At 40.5% G+C, this 16,279-nt stretch overlaps 2 protein-coding genes across 4 annotated transcripts in view; both read left to right on the top strand.

Annotated features, from left to right (window-relative positions):
• The first annotated feature begins 476 nt into the window (after positions 1 to 476).
• Positions 477 to 8,597, top strand: usp38 (ubiquitin specific peptidase 38). Its single transcript, XM_020101306.2, has 11 exons — positions 477 to 629; positions 1,876 to 2,566; positions 3,327 to 3,462; positions 3,633 to 3,762; positions 3,866 to 3,967; positions 4,367 to 4,525; positions 4,702 to 4,895; positions 4,980 to 5,073; positions 5,179 to 5,285; positions 5,556 to 6,897; positions 7,424 to 8,597. Exons 2-11 carry the CDS (start codon positions 1,885 to 1,887, stop codon positions 7,592 to 7,594), a joined length of 3,117 nt encoding a protein of 1,038 aa, XP_019956865.2. The 5' UTR covers positions 477 to 629; positions 1,876 to 1,884; the 3' UTR covers positions 7,595 to 8,597.
• A 3,019-nt stretch (positions 8,598 to 11,616) lies between these two features.
• The window catches only part of gab1 (GRB2-associated binding protein 1), a 47,533-nt gene continuing 42,870 nt past the window's right edge, over positions 11,617 to 16,279 (top strand). For 2 of the 3 annotated variants that reach the window (XM_020101242.2, XM_020101244.2), the window contains exons 1-2: positions 11,617 to 12,104; positions 12,204 to 12,331. In XM_020101242.2, the coding sequence (XP_019956801.1) occupies positions 12,260 to 12,331 (72 nt within the window). In that variant the 5' untranslated portion in view covers positions 11,617 to 12,104; positions 12,204 to 12,259. The remainder of the gene's footprint in view (positions 12,105 to 12,203; positions 12,332 to 16,279) is intronic. The other variant, XM_069530700.1, reaches the window with a different exon arrangement.

Genomic DNA, 16,279 nt, shown 5'->3' on the forward strand with positions numbered 1-16,279 from the left:
TATATATTTCTATTCTTGGCTTGGACAACAGCAACAAAACCCAATTTCCCCACGTATCAATAAAGAATTCCTTATTTTATGAAAACCAGTGTCCCTATTGTCCACTCATCATGAAGTCCATATTGGAGCGTCACATGTTGAGATTTAAATTTCTTTACAATGGAGTTTTTAAAAAAAATCTGAATTGTCATTCTGAAGACACCTGACCGCATAGTCAGGCTTCATGAAGGATGCGAGTACATGAGAGCTCTGGAGTGGGGAATGTTCGAGTAGTACCTAAAAGCAGCACATGTGATGTACACAAACTCCTCAATCGAACAAACATTTCTCAACTACGGTTTTACTACATCTACTGGCATTAACGAGTACTCCGAATAGTCTTGCAAATAATACTTCGGGTGTTGATGCTGAAAATTCATCCGCGGGAACAGGCACAGTCAGGGACGAACATCGCTTCACACAGGGGTCCTTCCAACGTCTCTGTCCACAGCAATGACGTCAGCGGACGGTTGATCAGCTGAGCGAACAAATGGAACCAAAATAAAACGCTGTAATCTGTGAAAAGTGTTTTTTCTTCGAGCGACAGTTGATGATATTCAGGTTGGACACTGTTGACATGCTCTATTTTGGTGAGTTCACACTGTAAACCCCTTCTCTCTGGGTAATTTACTCATTAGCGGCATTTGTGCTAAGTCAGTGGCTCCTAACGTTACCCAGCTAATGTCAGGCCTGGTTTGCTGCTTTGTTGTTTTGTTTGAATATACATTTGATTTGAACAACAGCTGCCACGATGGAGCAGGAGAGCTGGCACCAGATGTTTGTAGCTGTGTTTCACATCCAGAGACATGTTGGAATCTTTCGGAGAAGCGTCCTTTTACGCTAGCTGTAACGTTATCGTTACAGTTAGCGTTAGCATGCTAGGCGCCTGTTTCCACACGACAGGCACGATGTTGGCTCAACCTTAACGACAATGGGGGGGGGGGGTATTTACAATCATGTTAAACACGTGTAACGTGTTGGTGTTCCTGCTTTTGACTTTGTTAAACGAGGTTAATATGCGTAGACAGATATACAGCGTAAAGATAAAATGCTTTAATTACCCTAAAGGGAAATCTTAGTTTTGCAACAGCACCTTCACGTAAATCACATGGGGAAACATGATGCATGTGAGAAACAATCATTTTAAGCGAAACTTTATACAGTAACTATATTTAGAAAATGAAGTAAGTGAATAAATAAATATATCAGGTAAAGATAGAGGCTAGAAATAGGCCCCCAGCGATTGTACACAAACTACATTGCATTTTAGGTATTATACAGTACTTTGCTTTAATACTATATATATATATACATATATATCTATCCCTTGACAGGTCAGATTAATTACAGTTACAGTAGTGGCAGCAGCTGCTGTCATGAAAAGGCTGGCATGAACCCTTTGAAAGGAATTACATTTGAATGTAATGTATATTTATTCTAGCCTGCCACTGACATGAATGTTACCAATAAAATGTTGGAGTTTATAATTTCAGCTAAAACCTTCTAGCCGTAGATGTATGGCTAGTTTACTTGGCTTTAATGAGGCTCAGTGTATAGTACCTGTCGCTGCCCATTCAGCTGAGTAAACATGTTCGGTGTTTGTATTCTGACAATGTTCACTCAGCGAATGCAGACAATTGATGCGCTCTGACAATTGGAGTGAAAAGAGCTTGACACACCAATGAGACCTAACTCTCATGTATTCACTGTGATTTAAACAACATAAACAATTTCTGACATTGTCAAAGTGACATTCACATTTATGATAAGTATGATTCCAGACTCTCTGCTAATGATTCACAAGTCTCAACTAAATATTTCCTGTATTCTCTACAGACCGTCATAATGGACAAGATTTTGGAGGGCCTCGTGAGCTCCGATCACTCTGTTCTAGTGAAGAGGGCCATTGTGAAGAAGGTAGTGGAAGCAGCAGAGAAAGAGGTGACCGAGGAGCAGTGTCAGGCGCTGTTTACTCTCACTACCCGCCTCATCTTGCTCGGTGAAGATACTTTCCAGAAGCAGATTGGCTTCCAGGTTTTGGAAGCCTATGCGCGTTACCACCGCCCAGAGTTTGAGCTTTTCTTCAGTAAAGACTTTGTCATCAGTCTTCTCCAGCAGGGCTATGGCCATCTGAGCAACAAAGACCCAGCCATAATAGACCACATTCACTGCTGCCTGCGGCTGCTCATCAGCTGCCCGTCAGTGTTGGAGATCTTCAGCATGATCCAGGTGGAGGTCCTAAGGATGGTGTGTGAGCGTCCAGAGCCAACGGTTTGTGCCCGCCTGAGCACTCTGCTGTCGGACTTTGTGCAGTGCATCCCGAGGGATAAGTCAGGCGTTATGTTTTGCCAGCAGCTGGTCAGGACCATCAGTTACTTCCACTGCTTCTCCAGCCAAGAGCGAGAGCTGAGGGAGTATGTGGGTCAGGTGACTAAGGTCAGCACGCTGCTGCAGAACATCTGGAAGGCTGACCCTGCCACACTGCTTCCCTCACTGCAGGAAGTCTTTTCCATTATCTCCTCCACAGGTGAGAAACCTTCTGTCTATATGAGGATGCAGTTCAATGGAACAGAAACATGATTTTATTTTATTCTAGAATGTTTAATAGTGCAAAAAATGAATGTGAACAAATTTGGATTTTATTCAAACTTTCATAGATGTGTGCCCAATAGTAATAGAGAAAGGGAATTTGTATTTGGCAGCATGGACCCATGTCTCTTAAATCTCTCTCGACAAATGAAACATTTAGTACCAGGGCTGTTAACACTAGATTGAGCGCTTGCAGACAGTTACTCTTTTTGGGCCCTGCTAAAAGCTGACATTGATTCATTTGCGTGTAGGTTGGATGTAAATCAAACAATGTTTAGTTAGTTTCATTGACACACTGATCATTAGGGGGTAAGGGTTTCATTTTTAAAAAGATGCAGTTGAGTTCAGATTATTTCAGTTGAAAACTGAATAACAGCTGCAGTACCATCAATACAAGGTGTATTGATGGTACATTTGAGTGATAGTGATGTACTGAGTGTACTGTGCGTCGTTGTTGTTGAGTGACTGAACTGTGAAGCAGGACAAAAACAGTGCGCTGCGGTTTCAATGAAAGAGTCACACTGACAGCATGTGACAGTGAGCGGTGCGAGTAGAGTCTGCGCGGGTTAAAAGGTCATTCTGCCTCGATTTCAGTGACATTGCTGCATTTCTAAAGTGGAATATTTCTATTGAAGAAAAGCTGCTGTCAATATCCTGTCCAAATAAGTTTCATTTTGATTGTGATTTACATTTTGCAGACCCTTCCTTTGAGCCATCCATTGCCCTCGCCAGCCTGGTCCAGCACATCCCCGTCCAAATGATCACGGTGCTCATCAAGAGCCTCACCACAGACCAGAATGTCAAAGACGCAAGCATGACTAAAGCCCTCTGCAGGTTACTTCACACATTGACAAATTAAAACACAAATTGTATGTATTCTTCATATTTTCCACATCTGTAAAATATTTAAGATTTCTCATTGTCACTTCACAAACTGTATTAGCATTTAATTTCAACTTTTGCACAGTATCTATACTCAACACACTTTTCTTCTGTCTGTCTAGGATGATTGACTGGCTTTCTTGGCCTCTGGCCCATCATGTTGACACCTGGGTCATCGCTCTGTTGAAAGGACTCGCTGCAGTTCAGAAGTTCACTATCCTCATTGATGTCACTCTGCTCAAGATTGAACTGGTTCGTCAAGTCCTTGTTTTAATGTATTGTTGCCCTCAGGCGGAAGAAAATTGTTGAAATTGTTTTAATCTTTTAATGAAAAAGATTTATTTTCAATCCACAGGTATTCAGTCGTCTGTGGTACCCTATAGTGCGGCAGGGGGCGCTAGCTGTGCTCTCTCATATGCTGCTGAGTTTCCAGCACTCTCCCGAGGCCTTCCATTTGGTAAGGGATCTCCTGTCTCCTCACAGCCCATTGCCCTCTCATACGGCTGGCCACTTTATTGGTTTTCTCATTTTTTTTCTCCTCTGGCTTAAATTACTTCAAAGCTGTGCTGACACATCCCAGAACCCCGGGCCTGGCTTTGCCCCTCCACTGATGAAGTGTGATGCACTAAAATGCAGAGCAATGGCCCTTGAGTTGCCCTATTAGAATCCGAAAACACGAATAGACTCAAAAATAATCAGAAAATGAGATTGAACTCTCTGTGGGTTTCCTTATGTGCAGCTTCCCTCTGGCTGACAGAACTGAAGATGTGTGTGATTAATATTAATAGTAGTTTCCACTGTTTTCAGCACCACAGTGTCCTTATTTTTCTCTTCCCTTCATCCCTCACTGTCTAAGGTTGTTCCACATGTGGTGCATCTAGTCCAATCCTTAAGGACAGATGGTCTCCCCACCAGTAAAGCTTTCCTGCTGCAGTTCACGGAGCTCATACACTGCATGATGTACCAGTACTCTGGCTTCCCTGACCTCTATGACCACATACTAGAGGCCATCAAGGTAAAAGAGTGCAGAACACCTCCTGCAACAAACATATGGTGTCAATATTTTAAATGTGTTTGTTATATATTTTATTTATTTTATGGAATATTTTTGGGGTCACCTTCTCCCGTTTGAATTTCCAGGGTACCCTGCGTGTTCTGTATCTGATAAATTATTTGAATATGTTCCATCAGGATCTCCCAAAACCTGGAGAGGAGAAGATAAAACTGGTGTTGAATCAAAGTGCCTGGACGTCTCAGTCAAACTCATTTGTGTCTGGTCTACTGAGGCAAGCTGGGAAGTCTGAGACGGGCAAGACAGGCCTGGTCAACCTGGGAAACACCTGTTACATGAACAGCATCATCCAGACCCTCTTCATGGCCACAGAGTGAGTATATTTACACACATATACAGACACACCCATGTTACATTTTTATGAAACTCAGGATTGATTATGACCTTTTCTTCTCAGTTTCAGGAGGCATGTTTTATCATTACATGTAAACGGTTCCAACACACTGATGAAAAAGCTTCAGTTGCTCTTTGCTTTCCTAGCGCACACACAGGTTAGTGTTTCCTCTGTGGAACAGATTTATACCAAATATTGTTACTTGTGGATTGTGAAGGTGGATGACAATGAGACCCTCTGTGTGTTTGTGTGTGTCCTGTAGAGGGCAGCATATGCTCCCAGAAACTTCTTGGAAGTGTCTCGGCCTCCCTGGTTCAACATGGGCTCTCAGCAGGACTGTTCTGAGTACCTCAGGTTTCTTCTAGACAGGTACTGTAGCCTTCCAAACACACTGGATTAATCAATCACAGTTACAAAAGTTAAACATTATACAAAGCTCCTAAAAGTTTAGATCTACTTTTTTTTTTTACTCTAGGCATATTAAGTGTTGAGTGTGTGTGACTGAACTAGTGTTAAGTGTGTTTTTACAAGAATTAAATGATATAACTCTTTGAGAAAGAGCAAGAAAGTGGCAAAAAATATTATCAGGACAAAGTATTTTTCCCCTGACGTTGATTGTCCCTGTCTCCTGCTCTCAAGGCTACATGAAGAGGAGAGAACACTTCAGGTCCTGGAATCAGCTAAGCCAAAGGTAGCCTCCCCTGTCGACACAAGCAGGAAAGACCCAACGGGTCAGACTTCTTTAGAGGAGGGCGAAGAGTTGCCTTCAGCTCCTGCAGAAACCAAACCCGAGAATGATGGGAAGACTTTGATAGAGAGGATGTTTGGTGGGAAGCTGATCACAGGCATTCGCTGTACACACTGCAACTGCATCTCTGAGAAAGAGGAGCCTTTCACAGACCTCTCCTTGGCGTTTTGTCCATCCGCCACCTCTCGGGATGGCCCTCAGCCTTTTGGGCCACAGGAGGAGCCCAAGGTTCTCTGTCAGGGATCTGTTAATGGCGGCAGTGAAGATCCTGAACCTGGCAAAGCCCCAGCGAGCAATGTCCATTTTGTGCCAGTGACAAACGAGCCTCCCCTCTCTGTGCCGGACCTGGTTAACTATTTTCTGGCCCCAGAGACCCTAGATGAAGACAATGCCTATTTCTGTGAGAAGTGTAGCTCCCTCCAGCGGGCAGAGAAGACCTTGAAAGTGGTATCCGCGCCCGAGTACTTGATCCTCACTCTGCTGCGATTCTCATACGATGCTAAATGCCACATCCGGCGGAAGATTCTGGAAAATGTCACCATCCCATCGCTAATGAGACTTCCAGTACACGCCCCTTCAATGACTCTACCCTGTTCCTCTTCTACCTCCTCTTCTCTGCAAGTGGATTCTCCTGAGAGCAGTGAGAATCTGGCCAAGAAACTCAAACCATCTCAAAGAGAGGAGGAGGAAGAGGAGAAGGAGAGGATAGATGGACCAGAAGTGATAAATGGAGAAGGAGAAATACCAGTGTTGTCAGTGCCCTATGTCCTCAGCTCAGTGGTGATGCATTCTGGTATATCATCCGAGAGTGGCCACTACTACTCTTACGGCCGTAACCTCAGCGGAACAGATGGAACGCAGCACCCAGCCAATCACTTTGCACTCCATGAGGATTTGGGCAATGGCCAGGCCGAGTGTAGCCCCTCCACTTGCTCAGCTCTCTCAGTTCCACCCGAACAAGGAGACACAGTCCCTAAGAGTGTCCAGGAAGCAAGGGATTGGCTGCTATTCAATGACAGCAGAGTGACATTCACCTCCTTCCAATCAGTGCAAAACATTACTAATCGCTTCCCCAAGGACACAGCTTATGTGCTTATGTACAGAAAACAGGAGCTACAAGGGCAGAACATAAATGGGGGACTCACAGCAAATGGAATGAGATTGAGTGCTGAGCCTCCCCTGCAGAAAGAGCTGCTGGATGCTATTATCAAGGACAATAAGCTGTATTTACAGGTAAGTCAAGGTGAACAAAAGAAACTATACTTCTCCCTCAGCATTGCGGTACACATCTAAACTATCAGAGCCCATAAATCATACCTTCTAAGACTTCCATGGATATTCTGGCCTATTTTTCACGCATGTCATGCATCTGACATATTATCATTACTGCTAACCTCCTAAGTGTGCAGTTATTATGAAAGTCAAGCATTGTACAAGATTCTTTCAGGTGGAAAATAGCTGAGAGAAAACAGACTGTACTCTTACAGATAGCTTTTTTACTGCATTTGAAGCCAAATCTGAACTGTCCTGTTGTAAGATGTGAGGTTTAATTTCACGAGTCACTGAACTGTGGCGCATTAGGTTGACATTCCACACTTGCACAAGTAACCAAAGGGAATCACCTCTAGAGGGTGCTGTCACAATGTAACTGTCAGTCTCATAGAGCTACATGGATACATTTGGCACGTATGATTATTTTTAACAGTTAAAAATAGGCAGATGTGTAAAAAAAATTCTCTTTCCTTCATGATGTCAACAGGAACAGGAGCTCAATGCTCGGACCCAGGCTCTGCAGGCCCCTTCATCTTCCTGTTCATTCAGGCCCAACGGTTCAGATGACAACAACCCACCGGGGAGCTGCGGCCCATCTGGTGGAGGAGGAGGAGGTGGAGGAGGGGGTTTCAATACCATTAGCAGACTGGTGTTCTGAACAAAATAAATGCTGCAGGAGACCCACATGAACTAACACTATGGGAGTCTGGACTCATGTGCACATAACCTCGGACAGAGAGCACTGAAATGATCTAAGAACACACTTAAACGTGCATTGAGTATCTGTGCTGGTTCTGATCGTAGATTTGATTTTGACTTGAATAGTTTTTACACCACTGTACCACAGTCAGCATTTAATATTTTATTTTTATTTATTCAGGTTAGTTTTCTGTGATTTCATTATTGTAATCTTCCATTGAAAAAAAAAAAAAAATAGGTAGAAAACACTCTCTGGTGTAAGTGTGTTTTCTCCCTTAATTTATAGAAATTTGGTAAAATATACAGTTATAATATAGAAGTACATCGATGGAAATGTAAACATCCGGAACATGCTCTTGTTATCTAGCTTGTATTTATGACAAAGACACAGCATCCAATTGTAAAATAGTTTTTTTGATCGGTATTGATCCTATTCCTGAACACACTTTGTTTACTTTTCTAAATTTGCATGCAGCTTCCCTTCATGAGCTGTGGAGTTTTACTTTAATTATTTTTTCCTGTGTTTTTTTGTGTTTTAAAGGTTTGATATGCCATGCAATAAATGTACATACAACCTAAATATCATTTCTGAATATTCATGGTATAAAAAAAATATATAAGAAAAGTGAAAACTATTGGAAATTTCCAAGATAAAGGCATTTTCTGTAAGAATATTTAAAGCTGTTTCCATGCTCTCAGCTAGTGGGACTTACAGAGGACTAAAAAGTACTTTTTAAAACATGTTTGACTACAGGAAACTGTCTGACGGCATATTTTAAAGTAATTCCTCTGATTTGATCATTCAGGGAGACTTTTGTGTTCATGCTGATTTTTATGTGCCTTTTGATATTTAATGCAGACTTTTGAAGAAGAATTTATCTGAATTTACAACCTCAGCTGTACTGTGTTAATATTCATAATGGCTTCACTTTTCCCTCCAGTAAAAAATAACATGCAAATCAGTGTTTGTTGTATTGTTTTACTTTACCTTAAATAATCCCCCCCGGTTGAGTTATTTAAAGTTGAATCAATTAAATTTTTATTAAATACATGGCAGGACAAATGGTAAAAAAAGATGGAAGACAATAGAGAAATGTTCAACTGAGCTGTGGAAGGCAGCACATGGTTTCTAGAATTTCATTCCTGTGAAAATGAACCAAAAGGAAAGCTCCTAAATGACTATCACCTTCCTTATTTCAGCATTTCTGCTGCAGAAGCTTTACTGACCACTTGGAGTCATTCCTTCATCTCAACCACTGTACACGTTCTCCAGTACTTGTATGTACAGATCGGGACCAGTTTGATTCTGGGACATAGATCTGAGTGTGGTGAGGTGGATTTGAAACTTGAGAATTAAAAAAAAAAATTAGTTTATCCTCAAATCAAATTGTCCCTGTTATAATTATTTAAAAAAAAACATAAAAAAATATTTAAAATAACCAACTATATCGTAAAACTTTAAAGATAACCCCAAAAAATGTAAAAGAAAGTACGTCAATAACTGTACTAATATATAATATCAATGTTTCACAGTATATTCAAGTGCTATGATAAATATGATATTTATTTCACAGTGTTTTAAGGTGACATGATGAAGATGTTAAATAAACGTTGCAAATAATACATGTAATTATTGAGTGAGATGTATTTTTTAATACATGTGTTTATGCTTAAAGGATCAAAACAAGCATACATATCCTCCCATTTGTGGTTTTGATTGCAAAATATTTTTGCACAATTTGAAGTACAGAATAGGCAAAGCAGTGAGTGAAAAGGGAACTGTGGCAATAACAAGTTATTTGTAACAATGCTATTTTTACTCATTTGCTATTTTACAGGAAAGAAATCATGGCAGTATCTATCACCAAAGCTTTCAAAGGGCATTTGGAAAATAATCAATGACTCTCAATTATTAATCAACTAAACCATTACATTTTTTGTCTTCACTCCTGGGAATAATATATTACATTGTCTCTTTAAATTTTATGTCACATCAGGATTCAGTAATGTTAACAAATGTTTTCATCTGGTGTTCATCTGAACCAATGAGTTATGCACTAAAACTTGGCGGACACAGGAATGCTGTTGGGCCCACGTATAGAAAAGATTTATGCAACAGTGAAACACACAAAATGAAACAAAGATACAGCTTCACACACACACACACACACACACACACACACACACACACACAGTGTCATAGATGTAGAAATGTAGAAGCCTGGTGCAGCAACACCGTGGCAGGATCTTGTGCTCATTTGAAGTTGTAACACTGCAGAATAGAACTAAATAGATGGTACAGAGGAAAATAATTCATTAAGTGGAATTGGTGTATTGTGTCCACAGCCTTTAATTGCTCCCTGTTTCTTCATCAATACCAAGGCTGTTGAGGGAGGCTGTGGGCCTGTGCAATGAAAAAGTCATTAATCATAGACTAACAGGGAACATCCTTTGGGGGAAGTGTTTACCATTACAATAGCATTCCAATAAGATTCCTCAGATACCAAGGAGTCCAGGAGAAAGACGTCTCAGTGGATGAGACCAGTTATAGAAGCTCTGTTGAGCCTGGGAGATCGATCAGGTTTTGGAAGCCAGATCAATATTAGAATTGCAAGTTTAACCTTTTTGGTTTTCCTCTAAGAAGTGTGGTGTCTTGACTATTAAACCAGTATGGTACATCAGACGTGTTCTCTTAGGATACTGTTCAAATGTAAAACAACAAAAATAATAGTACAATAAGTTAGGTTATGAATATAGTGTTTGTGGTGACGTGGTCATGTTGATAAGCAGGTCAAACCACACTGTAGTTGTTTAATACATCTTTTATATCTTTATACTTGTGCTTTCTCTGGACTTGAGGTCTGAATTCACCTTGTTTTTTCTTTTATTCATTTCTTTAATTGTTTGACTATTTTTTGATGCTTTCCTATTGTTTCATTTTATTTAATTGTCTCAACATCTTTAGTCTTGTATCTGTGCTCCACCGCTGTGTGATCACTTTTGCGTTCTATTGTTTGCTTCTGTGGTTGTTTCCTATTGTCGCCTTCAATTGTTCATTTTTGACTGGTAAAGCAGTTTGTAATAGTTTATCATTATTGATAATAATAATATAATAATGTAACCACACCTATTAGCAGGCCAGGGGGTGCAGTGTCAGGGTTTCTTCAGACTTCATGTCTCTTTGTGGATTCTGTATTTCAGCCTCGTGATGATTTGCTGGACCTTCACACAGGAGCTGGTTCTTTTCTTTGTCTTTCCTTCAGCTGTCTGAGGGAACTTTTATAAAAGCTGTTTTTAGCTGTTGCACCACAGCTCATCCACCAAACCCGCCACTGGTGTTCAGGGACAGAGCACAGCGGGGTTTGGACTACATGTCCCATGGTTGGTGGAACTACAGTTTTCCCTGCTCGCCACTTCCTGCTTAAAGAGTCAGAGTTACACAGATACAACTTCCGAGTGCGACCTTCAAAACAAATGTCCCCTTGACGATGAGAGGGGTTGTGCCTCTTGCACGAAGAACAAAACAATGACACAAGTGTGCGTAAATAAAGGAATGAATAAATGAAGCTTGCGAGGAAACGTTTTATTTATTTAAACTGTTCTATCAATACATTCATTTGTTTTTGCATTGATTCATCAAAACATTGATTTATTGTATATTTCATACACAAATAAATGTAGCAATAAATGATGTGATTAAACGTTAATTGATATCTATATTATTATTATCTATATTTATATTATTTGGTAATCATTTGTTCTATTTTTAAATAATAAAATAAATATAATGTTGAACTAACTGACATAGAACGGAAGTTACAGGGTTTCATTATGAAATGTTTATCATTTTTAGGCTCAGCGTTTAAATAAAATACAAAACGACACAGACTGAAATCAATAAATGCAAAAAAATAAAAATTATATATATAAAAAACAGCGAATCGTTGAAAGTCTGTTATTTTATTTTGAAAACCTAGGCCCCCCCACTTCCTGGGCTTCTCCCCTCGCGAGCTGCGCCAGCTTGACGCCATGTTCCAGAGGAGGGTGAGTTCAGGGAGAGAAGGAGCCACCCTGTCAATCACGATGAAGGAGCCATGGCAGTGAAGAGACGGTGAATCCACTAGTTCGTGTAGTTTCTCTCGCTCCGGGACCAGGTGAAATATGCTGCGGGTCACTGCGGGACACCCACTCCTCCTATCGCCCACCGGGAATCGCTCCACTTTGACGGGAACCAGCACGAGGCGGCGCATATAACAACAACAACAAGAAGAAGGAAAAAACTTCAGCTGGCCTCGTCTTTTCTCGGTTCGTGTTCCAGTTTGGACAAAACACACAAGTCACGGCGGGTGTTTGTACTGAAGGCGGCGCCTCGGAGGTTCGAACCCGCTCCGCGCTCAGGACGCGGCCGCTTATTTGACTCCAACTCGTGGAAAATCTGGTCCGTTCATTTCAAAGCCTCCGCCGTGACGGTGAGTCGATTTACCGAAGGAGTGACGGTGTTTGCTGAGAAAACAACTTTGAGTGTCCCAGCTTTACACTTTGAGCGTCTTTTCTCTCTGTTGCTCCAGGTCGGAGGAGACACTCCCCGGGACGAGTCCAGGGAGACAGCCCGAGATCCGCAGCTATGAGTGGGGGAGATGTGGTGTGTTCAGGGTGGCTGAGAAAGTCGCCTCCTGAAAAAAAGTTGAGACGTTACGTAAGTGGCCTTTAGATCCTATTTGTTGCGTTGTGATAAGTGGTGCGCGCAGTGTGAAGGCTCTGTCGTGGAGTGACAGACATGTGCAGGCCTCATCTCCTGCACAACAACCTTTGCTGTGTTTCTGTTTCTGGACGTGCGTCTCCTCTGAGCCGACATAACCACGAGTTAGCACGTAGGACACATGGCTGTTTGTTTTTGGGCTTCTTCATAACCAGTGCAGCGCCTGTTCGAAACCTGCCTGTTTGCTTGGCAGGAGTCTACTTCACAATCATTCCTTGTCATTAGTGAGTCCTTCAAAAACATTCCTAGAAGATACTGTCACTTTTTGGGTTGTTTGTGAGCTGGATGTTGTGTGTAGAACAGTCTATGCTGCAGAGTTAAAGTGAAAATACTTTGCTTCCATCCTACCTGGTTTATCTGCAGTGAAGATTTTATAGTCAATGTTTTTATAAAATGGAACTGAATGCATTTTTACTAGTGCAGTGCCTGTTCCATAAATATCTGCAGGGAATGGGCTGTTTCCTTGTCATTTCAACAGTTCTGCTTTTGCTTTCATCCTACCTGGTTAATCTGCAATGAAGATTAACATTTTTCATAAGAAATAAGAAGGAACTTTCTCTGGCAATTTACAGTAGACATGCCAGGTATGAAGCTGATTTAGATGAATAGTTAGCAAGATATGCATTCCACATGCATACAGACAGACAGGAAGACATTTGTGGAATTAGTAGGTTGATGAGAAAGCATTCCTAAGTTTTTAGTTACCCATTCCAATATCATTCCCCCCTGTGAGGATTTGATTTTCTCAGAGCAGCAACACAATGATCTTATCAAACCTGGGAAATAATGTGTTTTGCTGTCACACTCAGCACTCCCTCAGTGTCAAGGTGGCAGATGGTCATGCGAAGGGTTAAACAGTTTATACAACAGTGGAGCAATGCACCAGTGGATGACCACTTTCCTGTGGATGTCAAACAGTGGTTACAGAGAGTTGTTAGATGTACATAATGTAGTGTTGTTTTTCACAGCTACTGTAACAATTAGTGTTTACTGCCCCACACTGATTGGTAAACTTTCACACTGGTGTTACTCACTCAGATCAGCCCATGTTACATGCGCCCAAGTGATATATAACTGTTATGGACAAGCAGCCATTCCTTCTTCATACCAGCAGTGGCTTCAAATTGTCTCCGCTTATTTTGTTGTGCAGTTGGGAAAAATCCTTTTGTGGCCCACAACATCAGCTCTGATGCAAAACAGTAAATAACTTGTTACATGTTTCCCTTGTGGACCAATGGATATCTCTGTTATTGATATTTGAATTATGAGGCCTGCAACTTCAGAGGGGGTTTGTTTTCACAGAAACAGATCTAATGAAATGTTTTTTCTGAAAGCAGTAAAACTAAAATCTAGGCACAGAGACAGGAAGAGCTGTCTCACATTCATGATAAAATATAATTGGATGAACAGGAAGACAAAATCCTACTTCACTACTTGAAGTAGTGTGTCACATTTTTTGTGTCACTGTCTTTACAGGTCTTAATCATAATCTTAATCTTAATCACTGGGTTCTAGTCAGTCACAACTTGACTATAATTTCCTGTCACTAACAGTTTCACCTCCAAGAAAAGAAATTGGTCATCTTTCTTTTCACCATTACTGTTTTTCTCCAAGAAATCAACCAACCACAAATAGAAAACTTGCTTCCTGTTTGTACCCACATGCCAAGAAAATGGTCATGTGATATGCATGTACAGATGTTTTAGCGTGGATGGAATTTCTGTCTGAGCTCAAACTCTTGTATGGAAAGAGATGATCTTAGTTTTATAATGCTCTTTCAAACTGAAAGTATTGGTGTGGATGGAGCCTGATTGACTGAATTGTTCTTTCTCAATAGAGTGAATGGTAGACTGTGGCGGACTTGGTTGTTCTCATGGGGATAGTTGAGAATAGCTTGCGGGCCATCTCCCAGTATGTTATAATGATCCTGGGAAGTCTTCTGATTCTAATTTATTTAAGAAGAAGACTTTTAATGGTTTACAGCTGATCAGCAAACAACATTATTGTTTGCTTTTATATTTTATGCCACTACCCATCATTGGTTGTTGATGTGGCTTTTTTCTTGTTGAGATATTTGGCATTTTAAATCACTGGTTGGCCTCGACAAACTGAGTTAAACAAAGGCAACACTTGAAAATGGTTTTCAGGGGCTCTAGGGACCACCATCACCACCACCACCACCACCAACAACCAGTTTTCCATTAGGATTATCATAACAGATATTGACATCCATTCTTATACCATGCTGGCTGCAGAGACCCATTCTGAAGCCTCCATATGAGCTAAAACAAAAATAGTACTTTAGGACCAAGAATCATCACATTTCAAACCTCATTTCTACACTGAATTCATGACAGATATTTGAGCCATCAGGTTTAGATATCACACAGTCAGCCCCAAACGTAACTTCCAACTCATTAAATATTCCCATAAATTTTTAAGTTGGTCTTTCAGCATCAAAGTAGTTCTTCACCGCAGCTCATCAACTGGATCGGCAAATCAAGCCCCTGTGGTCCATAATGCAATACAGCCACAAGATTTTATGTGCTCTGCAAATGGCTTTTCCTCAATTGACATAATACTGATTAACAGAAAAGTGGGTGGCTGCTTCATGGCCCGCCCCTCCCTGTGAAAGGTCATAGTGCTTTGTCACATGAGGCTGTGTAATCTGCAGAACTGCTGACTGTCCTTTTTTTTGGCAGATGACAAATTGTTCAAAATGTACAACTCACCACCAGCTGTTTGAGTTGGTGCCCAAAAAACAGACATTGTGGATTTAAGCTGAGATGGATTAGTGGGAAAGTTTAACAGCTTAATGGAGAAATTGTGTTGGTATTTCAATATTCTGGTCTCTTTTATTTTCCTCACCTGGAGAATTAATCAAGCAATTGTACAGTTAGACACTTTTTTTCATATTGGTCACTCTTAATGGATCATAATGATTCATTGCTGTGAACATGATTTGCACCTGAGATGCGTCAGGTAGATTTAAATCCACAATGCCAGTGAAGACAACTCCCATGATCCCAAGCTGCTTCCCGTCGTCGTTAAACTAGGTCTTTTGTTATTGATTTGAATTAACTTACTCTGCGTTAAAATGTAAATGTTTGCTATGTTTCTTGAAGATCACATTATTTGGTCTGTTGGCATAGTTAAAATGATTTATGATTACTACTCTGAATATCGGCTATAGTAAAGTCTTGTGGTTCTACTGTCTTTATGTCACTTTGACGTATAATTAAGTTGCTCTCATTAATGTCCCTTGATCATCTATTGTAAATAATGCCGTACTAGCATTTGCAGAACAATACTGATTTATTGTGCAACCTGAAAAACATAACTTTCAAATACAGCCATCCGTTTAAAATAGGTATTTTAGGGAAAACTTAAGTATGCATAATTTTGCTTGATCAAACAGTTAAACTAAATTAGCAGTAAACCTTTAAAGCACGTTTTCCACCAAACAGTTTATCAAAGAGTGACTGATAAAGGAATTAAAAAAAGTAGTTTGATAAGAGCTAATTGAATAAGAACTGATACTAATCATTTGACTACCCACTAGTAATGAAGCTGCTAGCCCTAATTCTTATATTCCATTGTATTTGCCCTCTGAAACTAATAAGATTACAAAGTTCAATTGTTTTTCACATGATAACATTTTCACCCTGCTTGAACTCAGGCTACCATGTAAATTGCCCTGCAGTTGTCTCTTATTCAATCTAATTATTCTATTAAGCTACAAAAGGCGGATAATTCACCGTGCAGATACAAAGTTTGTCATTGTTTTTTTCCCCCTTCAAACGAGAGAAGTTTTATATGAGCTCCTTTACAAAATAAAAAAATATTTCTGGTTTTGTAATATCCTAAAATGCGTTGCATTAACTT

The sequence above is a fragment of the Paralichthys olivaceus genome, chromosome 8 (genome assembly GCF_024713975.1).
Source record: "Paralichthys olivaceus isolate ysfri-2021 chromosome 8, ASM2471397v2, whole genome shotgun sequence".
Taxonomy (NCBI): domain Eukaryota; kingdom Metazoa; phylum Chordata; class Actinopteri; order Pleuronectiformes; family Paralichthyidae; genus Paralichthys; species Paralichthys olivaceus.